This window comes from Thalassophryne amazonica, chromosome 14 (assembly GCF_902500255.1).
Source record: "Thalassophryne amazonica chromosome 14, fThaAma1.1, whole genome shotgun sequence".
Taxonomy (NCBI): Eukaryota; Metazoa; Chordata; class Actinopteri; order Batrachoidiformes; family Batrachoididae; genus Thalassophryne; species Thalassophryne amazonica.
Window position 1 is genome coordinate 38,885,018 of NC_047116.1, and position 25,255 is coordinate 38,910,272.

Genomic DNA, 25,255 nt, shown 5'->3' on the forward strand with positions numbered 1-25,255 from the left:
CCCGCAATTCTAAAATTTAGTGAGTGGCTTTAAAGAAGAGTGCCACAGTGGGCTACAGAGATGAGTATGTTGGCAACAAGTTTAGGGATAAACAGTTTTTTGACTTATGTGAAACATGGGCATGCACCCACACACACGCACACACACCATGCCACCCAGAACCAGCATAAGCAAGAAGAGAAAAAAGAGGTACAACTAAGACATGCCAGAAGTTATAGAACAACCCGAAGCTATTGGTGGAGAAGGAATTTTACAGGAGGGAGGTGGGGAAAATGTTTATGACGTTAGACCAACTTATCACATTCATGCAATTTTCTGAAATAACAAGAAAGTCATATAAATTGTGGCAAATATGCACCACTGAGGCACAACAATGGTGCCACCATCATACATATGTTGTGCAACAGTGTCTTCACAACCATGGCAAAGGAGTAATGTATCTGACTGTACCCCCCCCCCCCCCCCCCCCACACACACACACACACAAACAAAAAAATAAATAAATAGCCAAACAAACAAAACAAAACAAAAAATACAGCCATTGTACCATATTCTTGAGGAGGCTGCAACGGACACTGTCAGCAACCCTAAAAAAATCACAGACAATTGTATTTTGGTGTGACTGGGGCTTTAAAGGTACCTGATTGCTTCCCACCACGTGTGTTATCACCCTATCAGATTGCTTTATTCACACAAATGTATCCCAATATAACAATTATGATGTACCTGACTCGGTATCTCTTATTTACCTGTTTTACAAACTGTATTGGTTGTTTCTGTTCGTAAACACAATCTATGAGTGTCTGTTAACCATAACAAAATTTCAGACTAATAATATTGCTGCCGGTCTATTTACTATCCAAGTTGACTATTGACCATGCAAGAGGTCAGTTCAAGAGGTGAGTTATGACAAGACAGCATGGGCAGCGGTATGCTCTTACGCCTGTACAAAAACTAACCAAGAAGAAGAAGGAAGACAGAAACTAGTGGCTGAAGTGATGAAGTGGAAAAATCTGAGATCAAGGTATAAGAAACAAGTCAAATCATTTGAGTTCAAGAGGAATATAACTAGGGTATCACTTGAAGGCAATTATGAAAATCAGTGTTTATTAAAACCGGAAATGCAAATACATTTGGATTTTGCTGCCAAGCAGACAGACCCCCCCCCATCACCCTCCTTCTGAAGCTGACTTGTTCTTAGGCAGGTGAAAATTCATGCAATGTGCACTCCATTAAATGTTTTTAATATCAGGTGAAAATTTACCTCCCTATGGTTAGTCACGTATGGTAACGAATAATAATTATGTTGTGCTCTTATCAAGTACACTCAACAAAAATATAAACGCAACACTTTTGGTTTTGCTCCCATTTTGTATGAGATGAACTCAAAGATCTAAAACTTTTCCACATACACAATATCACCATTTCCCTCAAATATTGTTCACAAACCAGTCTAAATCTGTGATAGTGAGCACTTTTCCTTTGCTGAGATAATCCATCCCACCTCACAGGTGTGCCATACCAAGATGCTGATTAGACACCATGATTAGTGCACAGGTGTGCCTTAGACTGTCCACAATAAAAGGCCACTCTGAAAGGTGCAGTTTTGTTTTATTGGGGGGGGATACCAGTCAGTATCTGGTGTGACCACCATTTGCCTCATGCAGTGCAACACATCTCCTTAGCATAGAGTTGATCAGGTTGTCAATTGTGGCCTGTGGAATGTTGGTCCACTCCTCTTCAGTGGCTGTGCGAAGTTGCTGGATATTGGCAGGAACTGGTACACGCTGTCGTATACGCCGGTCCAGAGCATCCCAAACATGCTCAATGGGTGACATGTCCGGTGAGTATGCCGGCCATGCAAGAACTGGGACATTTTCAGCTTCCAAGAATTGTGTACAGATCCTTGCAACATGGGGTCATGCATTATCCTGCTGCAACATGAGGTGATGTTCTTGGATGTATGGCACAACAATGGGCCTCAGGATCTCGTCACGGTATCTCTGTGCATTCAAAATGCCATCAATAAAATGCACCTGTGTTCTTCGTTAATAACAGACGCCTGCCCATACCATAACCCCACTGCCACCATGGGCCACTCGATCACCAACATTGACATCAGAAAACCGCTCACCCACACGACGCCACACACGCTGTCTGCCATCTGCCCTGGACAGTGTGAACCGGGATTCATCCGTGAAGAGAACACCTCTCCAACGTGCCAAACGCCAGCGAATGTGAGCATTTGCCCACTCAAGTCGGTTACGACGACGAACTGGAGTCAGGTCGAGACCCCGATGAGGACGACAAGCATGGAGATGAGCTTCCCTGAGACAGTTTCTGACAGTTTGTGCAGAAATTCTTTGGTTATGCAAACCGATTGTTTCAGCAGCTGTCCGAGTGGCTGGTCTCAGACGATCTTGGAGGTGAACATGCTGGATGTGGAGGTCCTGGGCTGGTGTGGTTACACGTGGTCTGCGGTTGTGAGGCTGGTTGGATGTACTGCCAAATTCTCTGAAATGCCTTTGGAGATGGCTTATGGTAGAGAAATGAACATTCAATACACGAGCAACAGCTCTGGTTGACATTCCTGCTGTCAGCATGCCAAGTGCACCCTCCCTCAAATCTTGCGACATCTGTGGCATTGTGCTGTGTGATAAAACTGCACCTTTCAGAGTGGCCTTTTATTGTGGACAGTCTAAGGCACACCTGTGCACTAATCATGGTGTCTAATCAGCATCTTGATATGGAACACCTGTGAGGTGGGATGGATTATCTCAGCAAAGGAGAAGTGCTCACTATCACAGATTTAGACTGGTTTGTGAACAATATTTGAGGGAAATGGTGATATTGTGTATGTGGAAAAAGTTTTAGATCTTTGAGTTCATCTCATACAAAATGGGAGCAAAACCAAAAGTGTTGCGTTTATATTTTTGTTGAGTGTATATATCGTTTTTACACACTTAGCTAAGCAGTGAAATTGTACCAACACAAATTATTGAAATACCAATGAGTGTTTAAATATTTGTTTTGTTTTCGGACTTAATTGCATGATGAATTCACTGATCCACCCAAATACAGGTGAGAGCTGTTAACTCACGCGAGTTGGGGTCCGCAAAATTAGACTGCGGGTTATCTTAAACCATGAGTTAATGAAGATGACTGAAAAAAACTTATAATCAGCTAACCTTGCCATATTACAATAGTTTTGTTCTCCGGCTGCTGCAGGTCAGTGACGAGGGCTTCGTCAGTACAGACGATTCTAGACAATTGAAAGTTTTTGGAAGTGAGTCTTTAGATCCTTAGTGCCAGTTCAGATTGGGCTGGAATTTATACACGCACCCGCCACATGAATCTTCCACACAGAATCAACGGCCCTCATCGCTGACCTGCAGCAGCAAGAGGAGGAAGAATCATCCTCCAGAATCATCTGCACTGACTATCCCTACCAAAAATGCTCAAATCCAAATTAACTTTTACACGTAGTCTAAATTTTTGGGGTCCACAACTTAATTGGGAGAAAAGCCAAATCGTAACTTATGCGTGTGCGAGTTAACTGGACTCAGCTGTATCGTTATTTCCTCTGAAACAGCTATTCCAGAGCATAAATTATTTGCCTTGCAATTTTAACCGATTTACCAAAATTGGAGACCATAGCAGCGCCAAGGAAAACCTACATCCAGCCTGTTTGTTGTTATTTATTTTAATTTATTTTTATTTTATCAACATCATATATAATGCATCTTCAAATCACATTTACTTTTTTTTCAGCACTTATCAAATTGAATAACATGAGATTAAATCATAAATGTTTAAATTTGGCCAAATGTATTGAGTTTTCACTACTAGCTTCATCCAAATGATAGCATTGCAGTATCACAACCAGATGGTGTGAGCTGTGTTTATGTTGTCATTCCTGTTGCAACCAGTGCATTTTTTAACTTGTGCACAGGAGTAAGCAAATAATTTTAGCAGATATCATTATATTTCTGGGAGAAAACACTATATTTCATGTATACGTAATGCACCAAGAAACTCTTTGCCTTGTGTAACTTGAGTTGCACAAAGGAATGAATCCACAGTTGACCCATTGATCTTTAAAGCAAGGTAGTATCAAGAAACCAAGTAGGAATGAAGAAAGAGAGAACATTTACTGTAGCTTAATAAAAGTTGGTGAATTAAACAAATTTTTTTGAACATGCAGGTATGAATTATCCAGGAAGATGATGCTCAAGTGACCTGACCTCATTGTTTAACCTCTGATAATGTTGTACGTGCTTCATTGGGTCAAGCAAGTGATTTCCAGCTGGTATGTGTCACCACCACAGCTCAGAGTTACTGAAACAAGGATAAGGTCAAATGAACACTTCACAGAAAGTGTCATTGAGAGACAAATTAGTGCCTGGCACAAAAACTCACATTATCACAGGTTGTTAGTGACTGCATGGTTGTAAACTGAATTTAACCCCTTAACGCCTATTGTCGCATATATGCTACAATATTTGACTCAAATATGCAACATACCAAATTAACCAGTATGCCTGTTGTCGCAAATTTGCAACATACCATTATTATTATAACATTATAACATAAATTATTACCAAAATACCAAAATTACTATTTTTTTTTTGTGCAAAAGTGAAATTAATAAATTCAACATTATTTACCATCTACTTAAAGGCAAAAACACACACAAAACATGTTTTATATACAGCTATATAAATTCAGGCGTTAAGGGGTTAAAGTATTCAGTTTGGCCAAGATTTTATCAAGTTCAGTGAAAACAAACTGATTTTACTTTGGAATTAATGAGATTAAAGCAAATGAAAGAGTTTATATTGAATAAGCTGTTCAAATTCTATTCAGTTAACTGGGATTTTGAAAGCATTAAGTAAATTACCATTTTTGATTTGAACTGATTTAACATTATTTACAATGGAAGCCAGCTGTCTATCCTGTAATGACATAATAACTAGGACAACTGATAAGCCATTTTACCAGAGAAAGGGGCTACGCACAACTGCTAACAAGCTATTTTACCAGTGAGAGGATCTAACCGCCACTGCTAACCATCCATTTTACCGGTGAGAGGAGCAACGCTTAACCGCTAACATTAGTGACTTTATTCTGGAGAGCAGCTATACATGGTCGCTAACAACAGATGCTCTTTGAATGTGTTCGGAAAGCAAAGACAATTTTGATAAATTTAGATAAGGCCAAACTGTATTTCTTTTCCCATTGTTGAAATTGTTCTGCTTTAAATATTTTCCTGCATATACTCATGGTGAAATTGCATAAACACCATTACAAAGAGCTAGTCTGGAAACTACCAAACAGTATTATCTGAATTCATGAATATGTCAATCTCTAGTGCATGTAGCCCATTGCTCCTTGCATTCTGAAGATGATGCCAGGCACAGACAGACAGACACACACGCAGACAGACAGACATGGCCATTATAGTAGCCTCTTTCTGCTGTGTAGCAAGGCCAATAATAATAATATGAAGAAGCATTAAAAGTTCTCACAAACTGAGTGATCATGCAAGAACAAGAGCAGTGACAGAAAACCATGAGACTACATAAAAACTTTGAAGGAGACATTCTGTGGGTGTGATTGGCGAAGCAAGAGATTGTGAAACATTTGCCTGGGTGGCTGTAAGTAGACCCGACAAGGCTTGCAAGTCTGTCAACATTACTTCGTGGGAATACGCACAGGACAGTTTTGACCTGCTATCGTTATGCAGAGGTATGTGGGGTTACAACACTGAATAAAAATAATCTGAACAAAATTTCTTCAGAATGCAGGAGGCAATGAAAGATTCTGTTCTGTTTTTCTTTCCTCTTTTGCTAAGACTAACAATGAAAAACACATTAGTAATCCTAAATACTGTGATTTGTAAATGATAACTATCATTTATTACCAACTACCGGAATGTGGGAAGTTGGCAAATTGCAGCTGTGCTGGTAAGCAAACTGATCGCATTAATATTACGGCAGAGATTATGAGTTTACTAATTGTTCTTGCAAAAGAAAGATAAACAATTTGATACAGCTACGCTTTGGGTTCCTACTGAGACCGAGAAGATGGGAGGAGAGGGAAAAATGAATATTTTATAATCACACATCCTTTTACGAGCACATACAGCAATGTGAGAAATACCAAAGTATACTTTATGCATGTTGTTCTTACTGTCCCATTCATAAATTAGGACAAAATACTAAATTAAATAAAAAAACAACAAAGTGGTGCTTTGCACCACTTGTAATATTAATTTCTTAATTTGCATATGCATCAGAGTGTTTTCGTACAATGTGAGAGAAGAATTCCATTGTGACTTTTGATGTAATTCCAAAATTTGTAATGTTAACACCTTGTAGAGCTGTACAAGGACTCTGGAATTATTCATCCTAAGCCCTTTTTAAAGATGTTGTTGGGCTCAACTTTTCACTCCGGACAAAAAAAATGAGACATGGTCCCACATTGAATTAGAAATACAATACAACAATACAATACAATAAATATGTTATACCCCGGTCACACAGCATACGACAATTCCTGAATGAAGGAAAAAAGTCACAAACTCACTAATTGTCGAGAAAAGGAGCTTTCACTTTTTCCATTACCAAATAGCCTGTGAATCAAGAGGGCAAAAGGAATGAAAGAGGAACAAAATGAAACTGAAGCTAACGTTGACCTTGACGCTTTAAACAAAATGCGCTTGGAGCTACTGCTGGAGCAGTGTGTGTTTGCATCCTGCTCTGCGTTCCAGGACTCGGCACTGGGACAGAGCTCTGTAGCGCCTGAGTCCTGGAGAAGCTGTAAAGAGATGCGCGCGATCCAATCCACTGTGAAGATCTGTGCGCATGTCGGTGGATCCACCTGCTCTTGTTGCTCGTTCAGAACAAAAGAGGGATCATCTCTTTCATCATCAGAATCCTTACTGTCTGGGTCAGACTCAGACTTAACCCAGGTGGGGTGGGTGGGCTGTGATCAAACACACATAGGTTAGTGACTTGTGATTGGTTAGCTTGTGTGTTTTCCAACAATGAAAAAGACGGAGCCATGTTTCTTCCCACCGCTGTCACCAGTGCTGGCCCTTCTCTGTTGCAGCAGTGACAGCCTGTCACTGCTGCAACAGAGAAGGAAAGGATCCTTTTTCTGCATGTGTGACATAAATCACAGCAACAATAACAATGCTGGAGATCGTTATACTCCATCGCACTATCATGGGCAATTGTCCGTGTCAGATGAAGGCCACATCCACACGCAGGTGAGCCAAAAATGTTTGAAACATCCGTACATAGTTGATAAAACATTCTTAACGCTATTGTTACTTTATGAAAACTTTAAGCTGGTCAAGGCTTTAGTTAATGATTCGTTCAGATGTCGTTGTGTTCGTTCAATACATCAGACTTGTGAGGTTGAACAAAGCGTAAACGAAGCCGAACGAAAAGCTGACATTACAAAAATTAACCAAATGATAAGAAACCATCAAGAACGACAGCAAAATAAAATACGGAGTGAAATATGGATGAATTGTGGTTTTCGGTGGCATTTGTTCAAATTTTTTGACAGTTTAAAAATCCTAATGAAGTGCCAGCTGCAGAAACAAAGTTCAGCAAAGGTTAAACGATGCTAACGAAAGTCAAAGAAAGTCCAGATTTCTTGTTTCGTTTGGGCTTCACTGCCCTTTGTTAAGTGCCGTGTGACAACCAAAAAAAAAAAAAAATAATAAAATCTTTCCTGGTCATGACTGAATAGATGAAAAGAAGAGAAGTGTCTGGTAGTACGTAGAGGTTTCCTAGAGTATGCTTGTTTACATCAGTTAATGTCAAACTTTTTAAATGAAGGATCATACAGGCTGCCTTCAGAAAATTTGACTCGTTTCGTGACATGAGCAAGAAAACACAAAATAAAACAAAAACAAAAAACAAAAAGTGAGACTGGGCTGTGATAAGACTCTCCTCTAAGTCCATAAAAGTCCATTGTCGAGGGGTAGCATAATCATGTGCTTCCAGCAGGAATGACAGTCTCCTTGTATGGGTGCTGGTATTGCCAGATGAGACAAAGGCTAAGGTAAGTAACTGCCTGTAAAATCATTTAAAAACACAGTTTCTTTATATTTAGGGATGTAAACCAGCCTATTTCCATGATAAATGATAGTAAACTATGCAAAATAAATATGTATTTTTAGTTATATTTGGGAGAACTACATGGAACCGGTCAGTGATGTGATGACATCGCTGATATCTTACTGTTTTTTGTTCTTCAAATGATCTGCTATCTTGTTAAGTTGCTATTACTGTTATTCCTACCCTAAACCTAATCTGAGTCCTACACAAAATGCAAATGCATGTTTTTGAACAATAAATGTAAACCGTGTAATCCACATGTGAATGGACACTTGGAGGGAAATGCACAAAATATCGCACATCATATCATACAAAATACATCATGCACCATGGTAGGGCTACTCTCCATGCTACCAGACACTTCTAATGAAAGTTTCACCCATTCATTGGCAACAACAAGCAGCTTACGCTAAGGTTTTTAGATTGCCCTCAAGCCTTACATTGTAAAGCTGTTTAACCTGTGACCATATTAAAGGCTCCTTCACACAGTTGGGCAAAAGAAGCAGAAACCGGGAGAAAGTCTAATAATTAATCCCTCTTATCGAGCGGTCAATGCAAGTATGATCCTTCTGTTCCTCTGTATATGACCCATGGTCATAGATGTCAAGTAATGAAATGATATGAATGAAGCAGTGTGCTCTTATCATGTCCACATCTGCTGGCCTGGCATGTCCAGCCAGCCAAGCGTGTGTCCAGCCAGCCCCGCAATGTCCAGTGAGCAGCGCACCAAAGGACACCGCGTCATGTGGACCATAGCTTATGTGGGTGACATCACATTCAGATTGTCAGCTGTCCACATGATCAGACGGTCCTTTTCACCTGGCACAGCCTGCCGATGTACGCGCTGTGCAGTCGCTCCAGCCCATTGCAAAGGTGATATATGTTTTTATGTATGTCCACGTGAGGACAGCACACACGCATGCGCCTCATGGTGGACAGTTGTAAGATCTGTCAAAACAGGGTACGTGTTCTCCAGCTGTGACTTGCAGGTCCACAGATCTCAGCAGCAGTGGACATACTCACCTTTTTGATCAGTGCACAGAACAAAGTGTCACTCTCTGTTTCTTTGTTCTGTGATTATTTATTTTAGTTATTTGTTATGTAATTATGTATGTAGTTATTGTAGTATATATTTATACACTTGTCCTGGCTGCATTCTCTGTGTTTTTAATTTAACACGTGTGCACTGAGCCATCATTCCCAGCTGTCGGTGAGTGGTTGGCCGGCGATCAGCTGAGAGGCGCTTTGCCATGCTGTGTGCACTTAGATGTGGCTGGCTGGTCCCCATGTGATCTTGTCTGTACATAATTATTAGCATGTCATGCAAGGGAGTGTGACACATGCACAGCATGCTTTGGGGGGGGCAATCTTACTTGACAAATGTGTTGCTTGGTAACAGCACACTCATGTGGCGCTTAGACAGTTTTCACAGACAGCTCAAATATGGTCATCTGCACTCCACTATCATGCCAGGAGCACAAATAGCCATGCCTTTTATAAGTGCCCAGCGAGTGGTGTTGGATGTTCGTGTGTGGCACCTGGAATTTGGCCGACACCTGCTGAGAGGGGATCGAATGGGCACTCACCGTCTTTTGGCTGCTGGTGTGTGCGAGAGCAAGAGCTGTACGAGGCGCTTGAGGTTGCTCCGATTTTTCACAAGTGGCATGCGATTCCTCCTTCGTGCGCCACTCGACTTCAGTCATGTTATTTGTGAAGGGACTCTACTATTCCAACTCAATACAAACTTGATAAAGGCAGCGTTTCTACATCTGGAGTTGGTCTCCGGGTGCTGGACTGTACCTGCCCACTGCTCCTAGTGGTTGGATTGTGTCGGACTGTAATTAGGATGGGTTAAATGCAGAGGACAAATTTAATTGTATGTACACTAACAGTAAAGGCCCTTCTTCTTCAATACCTGACTGTTGATCATCATTGTTGCCCTGAGTGACAAGATGAACCCAAAAAACATCTTTAAACAGCAGGCACAGGATGAAAAATCCCAGAGTTTCCATTTAAAGCACACTGCTGAGATGCTGCTTTGAACGTGCGTGTACATGAGAGACAGGAAAAATACTGAGTGCTGGATTGCAGTTATTAATCACTGTGTGAGTGTTGATTCATCTGCCACAGAGGCAGTTTGGAAGATGGACTCTATTTACTGCTAAAGCTGTTTGAGGGACTTTGGGAGGCAGCCATCAATCTCTTGGCTATCTTGAAAAGAAGGAACCAATGCACAGGCATCAGTTTCAATCACCTCCCGGAGACAGGTGGTACGCATAACCGGTGTACAAAAAGCCTTTCTCTGTCGCTTCCCTTCTTCTCCACCTCAAGGTGAAGCGTTGCCCTCCCAGGGGAAGTGTGTTATTAATGTGTTTTATCATAATAATATTTCCTAAAAATACACACTGCACCTTGGCCCTCTTGCTCCTATGTTGTTTGGCACCCCGCGTTCCTAATTAGCATGTTCAATTAACCCATGTTAATTGGCAACCACAAGAAGGTGGAAGAACTTGGCAAGTTGGCGCCACAGGGAGTCGTTTTGTAAATGAGTGGCGGTGAAACGTGGAAGCAGCCAGGTAGTCAAAAGCACATTTAACCTCGACTTGTGTAATATCAGCTTGTGAGGATGAAGGGAAGCCAAACGAGAGAAGCTGGTCTGAACTGAGTGTCGCTTCAGTACAATTCAGTTCTTTGAAGTTAAACAACGATCACACCTGCAGTTTGTTTGTTTTTTTCCAAGCCGAGTCTGTGGGGACTATTACCTCTGCAGGGGTCTAATGGTATCGCTTTACCGTCAGTCGCTCCCTCTTTCTTAATATCCCTTGCTTTTCTTTTTCATCACGGGGGTGCTGTGAGAATTGTTGTGCATAACCCACAATGTTTGACTTTTTTGTTGCTTTAATCTGCATTGATTCATTTGATTCTACAATCAAGTGAAAAATATAGTAAAATAACCAAAAAAACAACAAAACCGTCACTTTGCCTGATTTAATTAACCATTTTCCCCCATATTAACTTGAAATTAAGCAGAATATGAAAGCATAGTTTGCCTTTTTTTTAAGGCAAACCATCAGCAGCTTGGTTCATCCACATAGCAAAATGAACCCCATTAATGGCATCAGCACTTTAGTGTGACACCAGGGGAGCTCCCAAACCCCCCAAATAGACTCGAATCAATTGCAGTTGGATGGTGTTAGCAGCGCAGAGTGCAGCAGGCATGGTGTAGGCTGATGTGCAGGAAAAGTGGAAGGCCAACAGGGGTCAATAGTAGCAGTTGATTTCACCAAAAAACAAAATGGCCCATTTTTCTCTCCAGCAAATTTCACTGCACACACTTTCCTCGCCTTCTTCTGGCCTCTCATTGCTCTACCATTACGGCTTTGGTCCCTGATGGACCATCATCATCGTCTGATGCTGTGTTTGTGTGTATGCATGTGTTTGTGCGTGTAAACCGCCGTAGTAGTGAGCACTGGCACGAGCGGTTTGACCTCAGCTTCATGGCCCAAACAGCACGACTTTTATCTGTTAATAGTCCTTCTTCTGCATCAGATCACGTTCACATTTACCGCCTCCTCATCTCAACGATCCGCGGTTGCCTACATAAACTGTTGCCGTGTAGCATCTCTGACTTTTGGCTCACCCGCGCGTCATATTTAAAGCTGCTCTGAAAGTCCACAGTGATAGATGCTGCTCAATTTGTCGTTTTGTGAAAAGTACAAGTCCGATGTTTCAAACAGAAAAAAAGGTTATTTGGATTTGGATTTGTCTACATTTTCGACCACTATGGTGCAAGTGTATAATCAGTTAAGAGCTTTGGACAGAATGGACTCCTGATTATCCCTGATTAGAGCAAATTTCCTCCCTGCTTATCATTGGCTGTGTCGACACTAATCTCAGTTCTGATTGGGAGAAAACAATTTGAGAATGGGTGCTTTCTTAGCCGAGCCAGGTCAAATGAGAACGTGGGGATTACAAAGTTCACATTGTGAACTTTTCTCCTCAGTTTTACATAATTTGGACAAAAAGTGATGAGAACGTTTGGATGGATTCTTATGCAGGGAGTGCAAGAAACTTAGAAATGATGGTGCAGGTGATGCTCTGAACAACTTTAGCATAAATACAGAGAAGTTTGAACAAAGCAACAAAGTGGCTAGCTTATTGTTAAAGTCTTGTTCACCCTCTCCTAAGACAACTTACCTTCAATGCTATATATCCCAATCATACGCCAACCTGTAAACCTACCTGACTTCAAAGAGGTCTAATTTGCTTAGGTTAGATTTACATTTTTAAGTTAATTTTCATTGAATTTCAAGTTCAACATCTTCAAAATCTCCCAACTATTTGATTGTAAACCTGGTTCTTCCAGTGCCACAACTGATGGAATCCTCCTCAACATTATCTTCACAATCCTGGATCTCATTACTCCAGCCAGTATTGACTGGCAGTCGTGATGTTAATGTTAAAGTGGAACAATACTCTTCTATAACAATGGCTGGCAGAGCATTATTTGTCACTCAAGACAATAATTCATCTTCCCCTCTTCACACAAGGAGGGTTGCCTGGTGAGACACCTCACTCATGTTATCAGATAACTGAATAAGTCCCTAGTTTTCTGTCAATCATTTGGAGTGTTTCACTATGGGGCCATGCAGTCTCCCATATTGCCTGATAAATGTATCCCATGACACACTCCCAATCATCAGTTCAATTCCAATTCAAGTGATTTATGTAGCACTAAATCACAACATAAGTTCCCCCAAGGTACTTCACAAAGGTAAGGTCTAACTTTACCTACCCTTTGAGCCAACACATTGGCAACAGTGGTAAGGATAAACTCTTGATTGATTGTTGGCAGAAACCTCAAACAGACCAGACTCAGAGGAGTGACCCATCTGCTCTGGCCATACGACAAATAACAAATTACCAAGTAAAACAAAGTACAAGGAGGACTTGTCAAACAAGGCAAGACAGAGAAGAAAGTAGAGGTCAAGGACTCATTAAATAGATCATAATGTAAACTGGGATCATTAGTGAGTTCACTGTACTGATCCTTGGATCCACTATGAACATCCCAATCCCAGATAATGGAGGCAGCATATGTCAAAGAAGGTGCTGCAACTTTCCATCTTTATAACCTGACAAAGCTAATTGGTAAATGTCTTTAATTTTTGCATCAACACTGTCAAAGGGGACTAACCCCTTAAAGAAGAATGCTTTCTCCTGGGAGTTCTTTCGGTCATTTGTGCACTCAGAGAAGATGGGTAACCTGTTTGGTGATGCATTTTATCTTTGGAAACATCTGGCTTACATAAAATTAACAACTCCACAGTGACCAAGGGCTTTTCAACTCTACATTTTGTCAAATCCAGCAGCTCCGTGCTGTGAGGTTGCAGGAATGCCCTGGTAACTCCATTTCTGCTGGCCAAATTGTGCCAGAGGGGGTTAAAGGGCCAAACTCTTCCTCATCATAAGGTGTTCTAATGGTCTTTAAGAGGATTCAATGAAGAGGTCATTGTTAGCAGGCTAGAGGTCTGTGTTTCCACAGTGCTTTTCTGCCCAATGATGCTAAACATGCTTTATAATGATGGCTGACATTCACTCATTCACACACTCATACTCTCACTGGAGATTAATGCAGTGGATCTGACACCAGAGTATCCTAGTTCGGTTCCCTATCAGACAGAAAAATCACTAAGGGCCTAGGGCATGGTGTCATGATTTGGACTTGTATTATGTTTGTTCTGTTTGGTTTAGTTTTGATTTGGTTTTTCTGTGTGTGTTTTCCCTTGTTGGGTTTTTCCTGCTTGGGATTTGTCTTTCCCTATCTCTCTTAGTGCTTGGTGGTGGGCGGTGCACACTGTCTAGGCCACACCCTGTTCTGGAGCTTTCCACACACCTGTTTCTAATCTGTAGCTCCTCACCAGGGTGTGTTTAAGCTTAAGTGGTTGCAATAGTTCTCCGCCAGATCATTGTGGGCTATCCCTTCGCTTCCAGCTCTGTTCCTGTTTGTTCCTAGTCCTACTTGCCACATTGTGTTTTTTGACCACCTGCCTAGTTTTTTGACCACGCAGTATCGCCTGATGTTTCTGATTTGTTTGCTGATATTGGACTGCCTTTTTGTGTACCGGACCCTGCTTTACCAACCAGTAAACAATCTTAAGATTCAGAGCTGTGAGTCTGAGTCCTGCATTTATGTCCAGACGTCTCTGTCCACGCAACCTGATACATGGACCGTAATCCTCAAATTGATCTTGATGTGCTGTGGAGTGCTTGTGTGGCAGCATGCTGATATTGGGATGTGAGTGTGTGTGTAAATGGATGAATATGAGATATCACTATCAGTGTGAGGCCCTTTGAGCAAAATTAAAAAAAAAAAAATCTCCCACAAAAACTTTGCAATAATAATGAAGGCTGATGTCCCGCCTATCCACCATGTTTAATGAAAATTAATAACTAACCTTTGATGCAATACTTTTGACAAACAAACCAGCAAACCCAGTTGAATATAACCTCTGCAGGTAAATACTCGTACACATATCTGACCAACCATGTTCATGATCTGGAAATAGACACTACATGCCAAACCAAACTCAATGGCCACAAGTTGCAGTATCTCCTCCGCTGTCACCACAGTAATCATGTGATATTAAATTTAACTCTGTATATCATATTTCTGTTTTAAAAACAAAGTGCACAATTTGTATCAGTTCGATATTTCATCCTTACTCGAAGGAAGGTCAGGTCCCGACTTCGGTCGATGCTTGTGACCTCCAGGTTGCCCATCACTACTTCACAGTTTTCGTAGTATTTCCTCAGGGTACGATACTGCTGCTCCAGGTCTGACAGTGTGCTCAGCTTGTTCTCTGTTCCAGCACATACTGAGGAAACACAAGAAAAGAAGAACAGGGCTTTGGTTAAACATCAATGGTCTGGCAATGTTGAGGAGCTTACAGCTCAATGTTGGTTTAAAATTGGAATCATCAGAATTTGAGGTCTAGGATTGCAGAACACTAAAAACCACAGCTTTTCTTTCACAGAAGGACACACGTCTGTCTGCAGACACGAAGCACTGATCTCTCATACCAGCTCAGCAGATCTGGATGTATAACCCTGAAAGCCACAGCGTTGGCACCCCAACCCAATTTTACTCCCCGCTGAACCTGTAGGCCACTCGGAGCACATGAAAGCCCTTTAGTGGGTAGCTGGTCACCCACTTGACAAGTAATTAAACGGAAGCATTTCCAACCACTGCACACTTTGCCCCCCATGACAACACAAACCATCTGCCCTATCAGCTGCTGCTGCCCACTCTAGTGTAGAATTACACACACATCTGAGCACATAGACTGAAGAAAGACATGAAGCCGCATTGGGTTCTGAGGGACATCAGACATCTTAGTAACCACAAACAGAAACAATTAAAGAATCAATTCAATTCAAATTATTTATACTGCACCAAATCACATTTGTTGTTTTGTTTTTTGTTTTTACATGAATATTGTTTGAACTTTAAAACACGCAAAGGGCCTTTTTTTTTTTTTAATTACAGGAAGGTCCCTCAAACAATAACATACAATTTAGAGAAAAAAAAATACTGAACAATGAACTACAAACTAAAAAAGTCAAACTCGAATAAACTTAAAAAAAAATACTGTAATTTCTTCCTAGTTCAATTTAAGATAAACATCTTAAACTGCAGTTATAATTAAATGTACAACCATTATAAAAAATACTTTGAGAAGTTTAGCTGTAAAAAAAAAAAAAAAAAAAAAAAAAATTGTATGTTTTTTAAGTTAATTCAGTTTTCACTTTTTCTCCCAGTGTTGGTGGACATGCAATCCTGCAGTGGATGTTAGAGTGATGGATGGTACAAGTAGGTAAACAGTCCCATGCAAATTTAATTTCCAGCAATGTATGTTGTCATAAATAACAGATACCCGTGAAGCAGTTTGTTTTCAGCAATTTGTATAAATCTGAAGTTCTTACATACAACACATTTCTCAAATGTGAGTAAGGCACGAGGTGAATTGATTGCTTTAAATAATTAACTGCTTTTAGTGATTGTTTTAAAATAAATGTTGTGTGGGCCACTGAAGAGGAGGTACTGCTGGCCCACCACCACCAGTCGGCGCCCTGCTTGGAGTGCGGGCTTCAAGCATGAGAGGGCACCGAGACAGAGAGTGACAGCTGTCACTCATTTACACCAGCTGTCACCAATCACCTGCATCCCCACAAAAGCCGGATCATTACTCCACCTCCTCGCCGAGAAATCAACTACCGTGTAAGGTAATTCTCTGCTGTGATTAGTGCTAACTAATTATTCTGTGTGCAGCCGTATTCCTGAGGATTCAGTGATTTTTGGATTGGCGTGCAGTGAGAGTCTGCGACGTCTTCGCCTCTCAGTCCATCCAAGGAGCAACTGTCAGGAGCTGCACGGGTGATTTTGTATCGGAGGTGGAGGTTTTCCCTCCTCGAAGATCTGTAGGTGAAGGATTACTGGGTGTGTGGATACACACTCACCATTAACTGTTTTTCATCTTCTGCCAGCAGTACCAGGGTCTGCAACAGAAGACGGTGACCACCTGGGGACTCAGGACTTGGCGGCTCCGGTGTTCTTCAGGCCGTTGGTGGTGGAAGCTGTGTGGGTCCCGGCTCTCCGATCGCCAGAGGTCTCCTATCTTCGAGCCTGCCCGCACGTCACCTTGTGTTTAATTGGCATTATCTTTGTCTGTATCCAGTTGTGCGTTTCACAACATTAAATTGTTACTCTTTGTCTTATCCATTGTCCGTTCATTTGCGCCCCCTGTTGCGGGTCCGTGTTACGACACCTTCCCAACAGGATTTCTCGGCCATTCGTCATGGATCCCGAGGGGCGTCAACCACAGCTTGAACAGCCAATGGGAGAACAAGGAGCGCAGGTGTCAGCAGGAGGCGTGGTAAGTGATCTGCAGCAAATCCTTACCGCTTTCACCGCTCAGTTAAATCTGGTAACCGAGCAGAATGCAGTCCTCAATCGGAAGGGTGGAGGCTCTCACCGCCAGAGTGGAAGCGCGCGACTCGAGCGCTGCTGCAGTGACTCCTCCTGCTGGCTCTGGGCCACAGACAGATGTTCCACTGGCCGTTCAACAAACCCCCCCACCGTCCCCTGAAGCTTACATAAGCCCTCCAGAACCATACGGAGGCTGTGTCGAAATGTGCGCAGACTTCTTAATGCAGTGTTCGCTCGTTTTTGCACAGCGTCCAGTTATGTACGCATCAGATGCCAGCCGGGTGGCTTATGTGATTAATTTGCTTCGAGGTGAGGCACGCGCCTGGGCTACGGCGCTTTGGGAACAGAATTCGTGGCTCCTGACGTCATACGCTGGGTTTGTACGGGAATTCAAACAGGTGTTTGATCATTCCAACAGAGGCGAGACCGCCTCGAGCGTGCTGCTGTCAATGAGACAGGGGCGCCGAAGCGCACCTGATTATGCAGTCGACTTCCGCATCGCGGCTGCGAGGTCCGGCTGGAATAATGTTGTGCTCGGCTCGGCTGTTGTGCCGCGCCGCCTTCATAAACGGACTGTCTCCAGTCCTGAAGGAGCATTTGCTGGCTAAAGAGGAACCGCAAGATTTCGACGGGCTTATCAATTTGGTTATACGCTTAGACAACCGGTTGAATGAACACCGTCGGGAGCAGGCCGGGGGGCGTGGTCGGGCTCAAGCCGTCCCTCTTTCCTCCGGGTCCGAAAGGGTGTCGTCTTCCCCACGTTCCACTGCCAGAGGGCTCTGTGTGGCAACAGCTCCCCCTGCTGACGAAGCTATGGACACGAGCAGGGCCAAATTAAAATCAAATAACAGACAAAGGAGGCTGGTTAATTACACATCAGACACAGCCAGTGACCTTGGTTGTGTCTGGGAATCACAGGGAGGAGATCGTGTTTTTTGTGACACCTTCTACCTCCCAAGTGATTCTGGGATTTCCATGGATGGTGAAGCACAATCCCCGGATTGATTGGCCGTCTGGGGTGGTGACGCAGTGGAGCGAAACCTGCCACCAGGAGTGTCTTGGATCCTCGGTTCCACCCGGAATCACAGCTAAAGAGGAGGTCAAAGTCCCCCCCAATCTGACGGCGGTACCCGAGGTGTACCACGATCTTGCTGACGTCTTCAGCAAAGATCTGGCACTCACTCTTCCCCCGCACCGACCGTACGATTGTGCCATCGATTTGATTCCGGGCGCTGAGTACCCGTCCAGTAGATTGTACAACCTCTCACGTCTGGAACGCGAATCGATGGAGACCTACATCCGGGACTCCTTAGCCGCCGGGTAGATTCGGAACTCCACCTCCCCGATGGGTGCAGGTTTCTTTTTTGTGGGTAAAAAAGACGGCGGACTCCATCCATGCATTGACTACAGAGGGCTGAACAAGATTACGGTTCGCAATCGATACCCGTTGCCCCTGTTGGATTCGGTGTTCACGCCCCTGCAAGGAGCCAAAATGTTCACCAAACTAGATCTTAGGAATGCGTACCACCTGGTTCGGATCCGGAAGGGAGACGAATGGAAGACGGCATTTAACACCCCGTTAGGTCATTTTGAGTACCTGGTCATGCCGTTCGGCCTCACTAATGCCCCCGCGACGTTCCAAGCATTGGTTAATGACGTCTTGCGGGACTTCCTGCACCGGTTTGTCTTCGTATATCTGGATGATATACTCATCTTTTCTCCGGACCCTGAGACTCATGTCCAGCATGTACGTCAGGTCCTGCAGCGGTTACTAGAAAACCGGTTGTTTGTGAAGGGCGAGAAGTGTGAGTTCCACTGCACTTCTTTGTCCTTCCTGGGGTTCATCATCTCCTCCAACTCCGTCGCCCCGGATCCGGCCAAGGTTGCGGCGGTGAGAGATTGGCCCCAACCAACAAGCCGTAGGAAGCTGCAACAGTTCCTCGGCTTTGCAAATTTCTCCCGGAGGTTCATTAAAGGTTACAGTCAGGTTGTTGGCCCCCTGACTGCCCTGACCTCCACTAAAGTCCCCTTCACCTGGTCGGATCGGTGCGAAGCCGCATTAAGGGAGTTGAAACGCCGGTTTTCGTCTGCACCAGTTGTGGTGCAGCCTGATCCTACTCGCCAGTTCATAGTGGAGGTGGACGCCTCTGACTCAGGGATAGGAGCCGTTCTGTCCCAGAGCGGGGAGTCCAACAAGGTTCTCCATCCATGTGCCTACTTTTCCCGCAGGTTGACCCCCGCTGAGCGTAACTATGACGTGGGCAATCGGGAACTCCTCGCGGTGAAGGAGGCTCTTGAAGAGTGGAGACACCTGTTGGAGGGAGCTACGGTGCCTTTCACGGTTTTCACGGACCATTGGAACCTGGAGTACATCTGGACCGCCAAGCGGCTGAACCCCAGGCAAGCCCGCTGGTCCCTGTTCTTCGGACGCTTTGACTTCCGGATCACCTACCGTCCCGGGACTAGGAACCAACGATCCGACGCACTGTCCCGGGTGCACGAAGAGGAAGCCAAGGCCGAGTTGTCAGACCCCATCGAGACCATCGTTCCCGAGTCCACTGTCGTGGCCACCCTCACATGGGACGTGGAGAAGACCGTCCGGGAGGCCCTGGCAAGGAACCCGGACCCGGGGAACGGTCCTAAGAACAGACTCTACGTCCCACCAGAAGCCAGGGCTGCCGTCTTGGACTTCTGCTACGGATCCAAGCTCTCCTGTCATCCCGGAGTGCGTAGGACCGTGGCAGTAGTCCAGCAGCACTTCTGGTGGGCGTCACTGGAAGCCGACGTCCGGGACTATGTCCAGGCCTGTACCACCTGTGCTAGGGGCAAGGCGGATCATCACAAGATCAGGGGCCTCCTCCAGCCCCTGCCTGTGCCTCATCGCCCCTGGTCTCACATCGGCCTGGACTTCGTCACGGGCCTCCCGCCGTCCCAGGGCAACACAGTCATCCTCACGATAGTGGACCGGTTCTCCAAGGCGGCCCACTTCGTGGCCCTCCCGAAGCTCCCGACGGCCCAGGAGACAGCAGACCTCCTGGTCCACCACGTCGTGCGTCTGCATGGGATACCATCGGACATCGTTTCGGATCGTGGTCCCCAGTTCTCCTCGCAGGTCTGGAGAAGTTTTTGTAAGGAACTGGGGGCCACCGTGAGTCTCTCATCCGGGTATCACCCACAGACGAACGGCCAGGCAGAGCGGGCGAACCAGGAGTTGGAACAGGCCCTCCGCTGCGTAACCTCCGCGCATCCGGCGGCTTGGAGTGACCATCTGGCCTGGATCAAGTACGCCCACAATAGCCAAGTCTCATCTGCTACCGGCCTCTCCCCTTTTGAGGCGTGTTTGGGGTATCAGCCCCCATTGTTTCCACTTGTGGAGGGAGAGGTCGGGGTCCCCTCGGTCCAGGCCCACCTGCGGAGGTGCCGCCGGGTGTGGCGGACCGCCCGTTCTGCCCTGTTGCAGGCCCGGACGAGGGCTAAGGCCCATGTAGATCGCCGGCGTTCCCCGGCCCCTACATACCAGCCTGGGCAGGAGGTGTGGTTATCAACTAAGGACATCCCACTGCAGGTTGAATCACAAAAACTCAAAGACCGGTTCATCGGACCTTTCCCTATAATCAAGATCCTCAGCCCGGCCGCAGTGAAGCTGAAACTCCCAGCTTCACTGCGGATTCATCCAGTGTTTCATGTCTCCAGGTTAAAACCATACCACGCCTCACCACTCTGCACTCCTGGACCCGTACCACCTCCTGCCCGTATCATCGACGGGGAGCCGGCATGGACTGTTCGTCGACTCCTGGACGTCCGTCGGAAGGGCCGGGGTTTTCAATATCTGGTGGACTGGGAGGGGTACGGACCCGAAGAACGCTCCTGGGTGAAGAGGAGCTTCATCCTGGACCCGGCCCTCCTGGCTGATTTCTACCGCCGACACCCGGACAAGCCTGGTCGGGCGCCAAGAGGCGCCCGTTAAGGGGGGGGTCCTGTTGTGTGGGCCGCTGGCCCACCACCACCAGTCGGCGCCCTGCTTGGAATGCGGGCTTCAAGCATGAGAGGGCGCCGAGACAGAGAGTGACAGCTGTCACTCATTTACACCAGCTGTCACCAATCACCTGCATCCCTACAAAAGCCGGATCATTACTCCACCTCCTCGCCGAGAAATCAACTACCGTGTAAGGTAATTCTCTGCTGTGATTAGTGCTAACTAATTATTCTGTGTGCAGCTGTATTCCTGAGGATTCAGTGATTTTTGGATTGGCGTGCAGTGTGAGTCTGCGATGTCTTCGCCTCTCACTCCATCCAAGGAGCAACTGTCAGGAGCTGCACGGGTGATTTTGTATCGGAGGTGGAGGTTTTCCCTCCTCGAAGATCTGTAGGTGAAGGATTACTGGGTGTGTGGATACACACTCACCATTAACTGTTTTTCATCTTCTGCCAGCAGTACCAGGGTCTGCAACAGACCACCTGGGGACTCAGGACTTGGCGGCTCTGGTGTTCTTCAGGCCGTTGGTGGTGGAAGCTGTGTGGGTCCCGGCTCTCCGATCGCCAGAGGTCTCCTATCTTCGAGCCTGCCCGCACGTCACCTTGTGTTTAATTGGCATTATCTTTGTCTGTATCCAGTTGTGCGTTTCACAACATTAAATTGTTACTCTTTGTCTTATCCATTGTCCGTTCATTTGCGCCCCCTGTTGCGGGTCCGTGTTACGACACCTTCCCAACAATAAAGGCTGTACAAGAAAAAAAAAACTATACTATAAACATGCTGCATTGTGTTACAACCGGAGTGCTACAATTTTCAAGACTGCGCGCAGTGTGCAGTCACATTGAGTAAACCTCTAAAAATAATCAGAATGGAGACTGGAATATAGATGCAAACTGATAACTATTAATTTAAAATGCCATTATTCAATTCTAATGCCTTGGTTGTGTGGTTTACCTCACCACCAGACATTATCTTCACAATTACAGACAGTATTCCCATCACTGTGACAGATATCTCCCTGACTCTGGGCATGCTGTCAACTGTGACGCCTTTATTGACTTGTTGCATTTGAATCCAGATTCAGAGCATACCCTACAACACCATAAACTATCCTAAATCCTACTTGGATATAATCTACCCTCTTGACCAGCGATAAATGGAACCCAAATAATTTACACTCTTGTGACACATCAAAATCCTTTAGTTTAATTTTTAAATTTAACCAGGTTAGTCCCATTGAGATCGAGATCTCTTTTGTAAGGGAGACCTGGACAATTATAAAGTTTTCAATTCAGCTAACTTGCATGTCTTTAAATGTGGGAGGAAACCCACGCAAACACGGGGAGAACATGCAAACTCCACACAGAAAGGCCACAGGTGGGAGTCGAACTCATGACCTCTTGCTGTGAGGCAACAGTGCTAACCATTAAGGCACTGTGTTGCCCAATTTACTATTATTATACCGTAGATACATACGGGAGCATCAAGGAACCACTGGAAGTAGAGACACATGGAATTGTGTTCAAATACTTCCATATCCGCAAAAATACTAGGTAAGCGGAACTATCCCAATGTGACCCGGGCTGTACTCTACGAATCAGCAGTGATTAGGTGGAACATAGCATAACGTGCTGCTCAGGAATGATATATGGCAGACCAGGGTGTTTTCAATAACAGTTAGTGTGGGCTTAAGGGAAGTAGAGATGGGCTGTGAGGGTGGGGGGGGTCATAAAGTGAGGATAGGTGTAATAAACTGTTATTGCACCCTTGAGGCACGGTGCTGAGATCAGAGTAAAGGAGGCATTGTGGCATGTGAAATCTGACAAAATTTACTTTTCTAAACCCATTTGCTTTCTTAAACATGCCTTCAATAAGTGTGCTGACGTATGAAGGCTGTCTCCAAGTATATGAAATCACCTACGGGGCAAAAAATAAATAAATAAATAAATAAATAAAACCCTCTCAAAGTCAACAGTGTATTTTTTGCCCACGTGATTTCTAATGAAACACTATGAAATTCAATGGTTCTGCATGAGTGCTGACTGCCAAATGAACCACAACAAAGCCATCTGTGTTGCATGGAGCATATCTAGAAGTGTGGATGCTTGTGGGTTTAAGGCAAAGCAAGGTGGTCCTGCTGGTGATATGCCTGCATGTGTGCATGAGCAGGATGCAGTGTAAATAACAGACCTGAAAATGCATTTTCCCCGTCCTGCTGCATGATCGAATCCATTTGTCTACACACTGAACATGATCTGTCTGACTGTAAATCACAGAAAAGGCTGCATGAAGCAGTCCCTGTTATTTATATGTACATGTGACTTTTCCCAACAGGACCACATTCCATAAGACTCTGAAGAGTGGACAGTTTCACATGCTGCCTATGACGCGGTATGACACGGGAAGCAAAAATGAATCTTTGTGTTGTTCACAATGTAAGGAGAATTCATCATAGTGACTTGATGAATTTCACTTTCCTGCTGACTTAAAGTCAAGAATTCCAAAGAGATTCATTCTCTTTGCACCATATATACAGTAAATGAAATAACCTCAATAAAAATATGATACACAATGCTGTTGTTTTTCACTCCTATTTTTCTTGAGTTTAATAAAAATACCTAAGACTTCTTGTATTAGTGCAGCATATAAATGCATCTTAAAAATCTTTTATTTTGTGATACACCATCAAAGTTGGCAGCATGGTGGATTAGTGGCTAGCACTGTTGCCTCACAGCAAGAAGATCATGGGTTTGATTCCCACTTGTGGCCTTTCTGTGTGTAGTTTGTGTGTTCTCCCTGAGTTTGCGGGGGTTCTCTCTGGGTGCTCTGGCTTCCTCGTACATCCAAAGACATGCAGGTTAGGTTGATTGAAAACTTTAAAATGTCCATAGGTGTGCATGTGGGTGTGAGTGTGTTTGTTTGTCTATATGTGGCCTTGCGACAGGCTGGCATCCGGTCAAGGGTGTACCCTGCCTCGCGCTCTGTGACTGCTGGAATAGGCCATGGCCCCTCGCGACCCTTAATTGGAGTAAGTGGTTGAAGATGAGTGAGTGAGTGAGTGAGCACCAACGTTGGCACAATAGTTCTTCTTGCTCTACTTTTCCATTAACCCTCTGGGGTCCGAGGGCATTTTTTGGACAGTTCACTCACCTGGCATAAATGTTTTATTATTGCTGTTAACAGCTCTCACTGCATCCCACAATCAAGTTTTATGTCTCTTTTTTTTTTCAAAATTTCACAATCAAAAATAAGAAAGGAAAATGTAAAGCGAAAAACAATTTTCCACACACTTTTATTCAAAACACACAACAAACTATAATAAACAACTGTTTTGACACTTTATAAAGGTAATTTGAGGTCTTCTGTGAAAGACTGTACAACAAAAAGGTTCAAACAATAAACACAAATGCACATTTTGAACAATGTATACAAAATGGTCTATGCCTTTTTTCTCTGTCTGCTATTACACAAAGGTTACATCACAAATTTCTATTTCAACTGTGTTTTGGAGTGTTCTGTGCTGCTCCTAAAGCAGCTTTCATTCACACTTTGGCCCACTTTGGCTCCTTTTACAGTCTGAGGAGCGGCCCTCCCCCTCCCTTCATTGTTATGGTAAACAGTGCTTTACACCTAGAAAGCAACAGAGTTATCCAGTAACATTCACATGCAAACTAGATGAGCAATCCTGATAGTTACACACTTTTTGTTTGAGCACGTGAGATTGTCATCAGAGGCTCTCCGACTGCTTTCACTGATCGCTGTGCGTAACAGCGCAGGAGCCCAATAGTATGTACTCATTGGAGCACCCAGGGGGCTATTCAAACCGGCCAACTAGTAACATATCACTCCTGAAAACGATCTTTGGTTTTTCATGTGAGGTAAATCTGCCCTACGATTGGATTTTGGAAAATCATGTGACGGTGAACCAATTCTAATTGGACACTCACATTGCGCACGTCATCACAACTTCTATGAGGGGTACAAAGATGGCTGACGGCTGCCTCGAAAGTCCACAGAGTTAACCTTTCAGGAAAAAAAAAAGGTATGTTTCTATCTCATATCATTAAGAAGTTATTTATAATTTAGTAAAGCTTGGTCTTAGAGCAGGGGTGGTGGCCAAGTGGTTAATGTGCTTGGTTTCAGTGCAGAAGGTTC

At 44.3% G+C, this 25,255-nt stretch overlaps 1 protein-coding gene across 1 annotated transcript in view; it reads right to left on the bottom strand.

Annotated features, from left to right (window-relative positions):
* The window catches only part of LOC117525342 (receptor tyrosine-protein kinase erbB-4-like), a 1,053,282-nt gene that overhangs the window by 569,807 nt on the left and 458,220 nt on the right, over positions 1-25,255 (bottom strand). Inside the window, exon 2 of the mRNA XM_034187180.1 lies at positions 14,862-15,013. Within this exon, the coding sequence (XP_034043071.1) occupies positions 14,862-15,013 (152 nt within the window). The remainder of the gene's footprint in view (positions 1-14,861; positions 15,014-25,255) is intronic.